Here is a 5,607-nt window from a genome sequence, read left to right as displayed (position 1 = left end):
AGAACACCCATTGGAACTCTAAAGAAATTGACTCACTCATTTTTTAAGTTGTGGAGTTTGGTATTTTTTTTACAATATTAAATATGCATTACAATGTTATAAATATTTTCATTTCTTTAGGCTATTGAACTCTAGTGACCCTTAAAGGTGACTTTTACAACGTAAAGGTGCAAATATTGACACTAAATCATAGGAGAAAATAATGTGAAATAGTTCAAGGATAAAATCAGAGGTGGAGGAGTTGTTCTCAAACATTATAATACAGCCATGAATTCATTTACATATAATCTGTAAGCTGGAAGAAGTTATGAAATAATACAGTGATAGGGAGCTAACAACCTAACAAAGACCTATGGCCTTTTTCCCATTTGGGCCTACATTTTTCCTTTCCTCAATGAACCAGCATAGGCCATTTCCAAGAGAAACAAATGGAAGCAAAAAACAAACGTTTAAGGCAAGTGCTCACCCAAGAAGCAGGACTGCCCATTTAAGATACCCCAAAGGAACTCGAATTCTTTTACTAACAGAACACCTGAGTCTCCTTTGATGGAACAGAGAAGCAGAGCCCAGCGACAGACCGGCGGTTACATGGTGCGGCCTCTGGTGAGGACGAGAGATGTTTATATTTCCCACAAGATTTTGCCCCCTTAGTCGCAGGCCTAATGGAAGCTGGAGCCCTCTACCAATAGTGGTTCCAACTCCAAAGCTCCGGATGAAGCACAATGGGCGGGCGTGGGCCGGGAGCAAGTTCCTCTTCTCCAGCCCTTCCGGTCCGTGTTCACCAAAGTGTGTGGGGACTTAAGGTCCTAAAACTCCCTAAACTCTCCCCCTGAAGTATCGAGTTTCTTCCCCCTCCCCTGCTCGTAGCCGGGTGTTTGACCTCCTGGTCGACTGCGTCCCCTGTGCCCCGCGCCAGCTGCGTTCCTGACCCCAGAATAAATCAAGGCTGCACCGGTCCTGGCAGAGCTCCCGGCACATTTCCTGTCTCGGCCTAAGGGAAGCCTGTTTGCCGCCAGGACACTGGTGGGGGTTCTTGGGGGTTGGGGGGTGGGGTAGGCGGGGGAAGTAAGGGTAGCGCCCGTTGTAGAGGGCGGTGACCGCGCTCCAGGGACACCTCCGAGCCCTTGGGCCGGACAGAGCCAAGCTGGGAGCAGCTGTGGGCGCGGGGCCTCCAAGATGAGGCTGGCGCTCACCCTGTGCCTCCTCTGGCCTGCGTTCTGGCCCCGACCCGGCTGTGGCGAGCACCCCACCGCCGATCGCGCGGGCTGCTCTGCCTCGGGGGCCTGCTACAGCCTGCATCACGCGAGCATCAAGCGGCTGGCGGCCGAGGAGGCCTGCAATCTGCGCGGCGGGGCGCTCAGCACGGTGCGCGGGGGCGCTGAGCTCCGGGAGGTGTTCACGCTCCTGCGCGCAGGCCCGGGGCCCGGAGGGGGCTCCAAAGACCTTCTATTTTGGGTGGCGCTGGAGCGTAGGCGATCTGAGTGCACCCTGGAGAGCGAGCCGTTGCGGGGTTTCTCCTGGGTGAGCCCCGACGTCGATGTCGACGTCGACGGGTTGGAAAACGAAACGCTGCCGTGGGTGCAGGAGCCCCAGCGCTCTTGCGTTGTGCGGAACTGCGCGGCGCTCCAGGCCACCGAGGGAGTGGAGCCCGCGGGCTGGAGGGAGATGCGCTGCCACTGGCGCGCCCACGGCTACCTGTGCAAGTACCAGTTCGAGGGTTTGTGCCCCGCGCCGCGCCCCGGGGCCGCCTCTGACTTGAACTACCGCGCGCCCTTCCAGCTGCACAGCGCGGCGCTGGACTTCAGTCCCCCCGGGACCGAGGTGAGTGCGCGCTGCCCCGGGCAGCAATCCACCACGGCCACCTGCATCGTGGACGCGGTCGGCGCTCGCTGGGACGGGATATCCTCCGGGGCTGTGCTCTGTCCCTGCCCCGGGAGGTACCTCCGCGCAGGCAAATGCGCAGAGCTCTCTAACTGCCTAGACGACTTGGAAGGCTTTGTCTGCGAGTGTGCTGCGGGCTTCGTACTGGGGAAAGACGGACGCTCTTGTGTAACCTACGGAGAAGGACAGCCGGACCCGGGGGGAACCATGGTGCCCACCAGGCACCCACTGGCCACTGCAGCCAGCCCCATGCCGACGAGAACATGGTCACCCAGGGTCCCTGAAAAACCACGAGAGATGCCCCAGGTCCCTGGACAAGGCAGTTCAGCAACATACATTTCTGAGATTCCTGGGTGGGGAGCAAAGAGCACGATGCCCACCCTTCAGATGTCCCCTCAAGCCAACTCAAAGGCCACCATCACTTCTTCAGGAAGCGTGATTCCCACGTCTAATTCCACGTCTTCCTCTGGCAATCCCCAGGCTTTGGACTCCTCCTCCACCGTGGTATTCATACTTGTGAGCATAGCAGTAGTAGTGTTGGTGATCTTGACCATGACAGTGCTGGGGCTTTTCAAACTCTGCTTTCACAAAAGCCCTTCCTCTAGGGCAGGAAAGGGGCCTTTGGCCGCTCCTGGGGTGGAGAGTGGTGCGCAGGCTACTGCTCTGAGCTCCAATTCAGCACACTGCGCAATGGGGTGAAGTCCAGGCTGCAGGACAGAGCAGATGGCGCCTCACTGATTGGGTCCTCTTTTGACTCCGAAGTCACATGGTGAAAGGGGACAGTGAGCACTTGGTGTGAGTAGTTTTTCACTCTCAGTGAAAAGGGGAACGGAGATGAGGGGCTTATCTATGGAACTGACGATTTCTGCAGAAGTTCCCTTCCCCTAAATTCCCTCGACACCACGCAGGAGCTACATCTGAACTGGATGCTCCTTTTCTAATACGGAAGAGGTGGGAGTGCCTTAGGTGGTACTGAGCCCAGGATGCTACCGGGGAGAGGGCTTTTCTTGTGGATTTGAAGAAGTGACTGAACTTGTTAAGATAGTGAAGTTTGGCTCAGTGGATAGAGCGTCAGCCTGCGGACTCAAGGGTCCCAGGTTCAATTCCGGTCAAGGGAATGTACCTTGGTTGCGGGCACATACCCAGTGGGGAGTGTGCAGGAGGCGGCTGGTCGATGTTCCTCTCTCATCCATGTTTCTAACTCTCTGTCCCTTCCTCTGTAAAAAATCAATAAAATGTATTTTAAAAAGATATTGAAAGCATATAGAAAACAATAAATATTTTACATTTTATTTTTTACCACGATGGAAAGAAAAACTCTGTTCAGACTGGGAACATACTGATTTAAAAATCCCAGGCAATAAATAAATAAATAAATAAATAAATAAATAAATAAAGGATTGTTGATAACCCAGACTCACATGTCATTGGTTTCCTGGAGGAGTCATTATTTAGGAAGAGCGGCTGAGGAGCATGCTGGACATGGCAGCAAGAGCACATCCTTGCTTTTAGGTTGGGGGGAAATTTTAAGAACTAGTAACTTTTTCCTTGTTTTCTTTTTTTAAAAATATATTTTGCTTTCAAAGTTACTGTTATGTATGTGCTCTGCTATAAATCTAAACGGCAGTGTTGCCAAATTTTCTGGCTCTAGAAGCAAATTATAGTTGACCACGAATTCGAGTGTTTGCTCAAGGAAACAAATGATTTGTTTTGCTCTTCCAATGTTGGTGCTCTCCAGTGTAATGACCTTCCCCACCAAACAGCCCTCTCCTACATATCAAAATGCTGATGCTCACTTCCAATTATAGCAATGTTAATTTTCAATTAAAACATGAATGCTAAGTATTGATTAGAAATCTTCTGGGTGCATTAAAGCAAAAGTAAGCTGGATTTCCTCTATAGTTGCTGGTTCTTGTGCACTGTTTAACCCATGGAAAAACCTGAATTCCAGACCATTTCCTTCCCCACTTAATAAAAGCATGTGTAGTGACCATACATATTCATCTTGGAGTGATTTCAAATTATTAAGAGTCTACAGGGCAAAAGCATGACCAAGAGCTTTCCATAAGAATTAATATAAGCGTAAATGAGGAATAAAAATATCTATCATCTTGTTATGACTTGGGGTATTAGAAAGTAATTTAAATGAAGCACTCCTCAAAAAACAATTAAGGCAATAATAATCACCATCTAGTGGAAGTGAGACCCCCTCTCCAGAAAATATTCCTCTTCTACTGGTATAACAAATCTTTAAAATTACGTGTGTGGAGATTGGTGCATGGAGACAGATAGAGAAACCAGCTTAGCAACCATTAAGTTTACACTATATTTTCATAGAACCATTTTTATGTTCTTGAGTGTGCAATGTACAAAATATATACAGGGGTGGGCAAAAGTAGGTTTACAATTATGAGTACACAAAACAGAGTTTATTATTGTATTATTTATTTATTATAATATTTATTATTATTATTATTATTATTAACCTACTTTGGGGCACCCCTGTATATATAATATATATGGTGTTATAATATTAAAGGAATAAAGTAACAGGTAATTTGCTTCATATGTTAAAGATTTGTCTAAACAGTTGCATTTAAATAAAATCACAAATGAATTAGAATTAACAACATTCAAAGGGATTTTAAATAAAATCATTTCACAAACAAGTGTGAAGAATAAATTAGTGTTAGCTCAATTACTCTGTTCTTTTCCCCTACTCTCCTTGTAAATAGATCAGAGAAGAATTACAGAAAACTCTTTCATATTTGATTTCCTGAGACATAACAATTGCAGACCAAGCTTCATATAATTTCCTTCGATTTCTAGCTATGAAGGCTTCCATAAAATTTTGAATCTATGGCAGAATCAGGCCAGCTAGGCACAGTGCTTAAGAAATATTTAAGGTTAGGATCCGTGTCCTTCCTCTGTACTACTTCTCCACTATCACTTCATTAATTCTCCAGCCTCTTTGAGGTTCATTTCTTTCTTACTTAAAGCCCTCTTCCCTGACACTCATTTCATAGATGTCTGTTCAGTTATTTCCTTACAAGAAAGACTTGGAACCTAACTTACAGTCTTTCTCTCCAACCTAAGACCTGCCATCATCTTACACAATCTCAAAGTCCTCAAGTATGACTCTTCCAATGTTGTGCATTCCCGTTCCTTGACTTCCTCACTTCCAACTACCTTCACTTTATTTCAGCCATCCACTCCGACAGCCACCCCTTAGCCTTTCAGCTGATTCTGACACTGCTCTACATCTGCAAACACAAATTCAGGCATTTGTGCGTGTGCACATGTGTACATGTTGAAACCTGCATATTAATGAACTTTTCCACTGATTAGAAGTAAACCATTATTGTTGAACTTCGAGATTCCTTCTTTCTTACAACGATAAGCCTTGCTGTGAATAGTGGCCTTGCATGGTATCATTCTTTTATTGTTCTCTCTCTCTTTTTTAAATAATTTCATATATACAGAAGTAGTGAGTACAGTAAAACATTTTTTTTTTTCTTGAATTACTTACGAGTAAATTTCAGGCCTAATGCTCCATTACTTCTGAATACTTTAGTAATTACTTCTAGGTTATTTAATTTGTTGGCATAGAATTTCCATATAATTCTTTTTTCATTTCCATAGAATTGGTAATGATCTCCTCTCTTTTATTTCTAATTTTGGTAATTTGAGTATTTCTTCTTTGGGGGTGGGGTCAGTCTGCCAATT

General features: G+C 46.3%; 1 protein-coding gene across 1 annotated transcript; it reads left to right on the top strand.

The window, feature by feature from the left end:
* The first annotated feature begins 1,103 nt into the window (after positions 1–1,103).
* On the top strand, positions 1,104–3,335 carry CLEC14A (C-type lectin domain containing 14A). The gene has a single exon (XM_080673952.1). The coding sequence runs from the start codon at positions 1,177–1,179 to the stop codon at positions 2,578–2,580; it is 1,404 nt and encodes a 467-aa protein (XP_080530078.1). The 5' UTR covers positions 1,104–1,176; the 3' UTR covers positions 2,581–3,335.
* The last annotated feature ends 2,272 nt before the right edge of the window (positions 3,336–5,607 follow it).

The sequence above is a fragment of the Plecotus auritus genome, assembly GCF_963455305.1.
Source record: "Plecotus auritus genome assembly, chromosome: 1".
Taxonomy (NCBI): Eukaryota; Metazoa; Chordata; class Mammalia; order Chiroptera; family Vespertilionidae; genus Plecotus; species Plecotus auritus.
The sequence above is the reverse complement of the archived record's forward strand: the minus strand, read 5'-3'. Positions and strand labels throughout refer to the sequence as shown.

Coding starts and splice junctions, on each gene's coding strand:
- CLEC14A (XM_080673952.1), top strand. CDS start 1,177: ATGAGGCTGGCGCTCACCCTGTGCCTCCTCTGGCCTGCGTTCTGGCCC.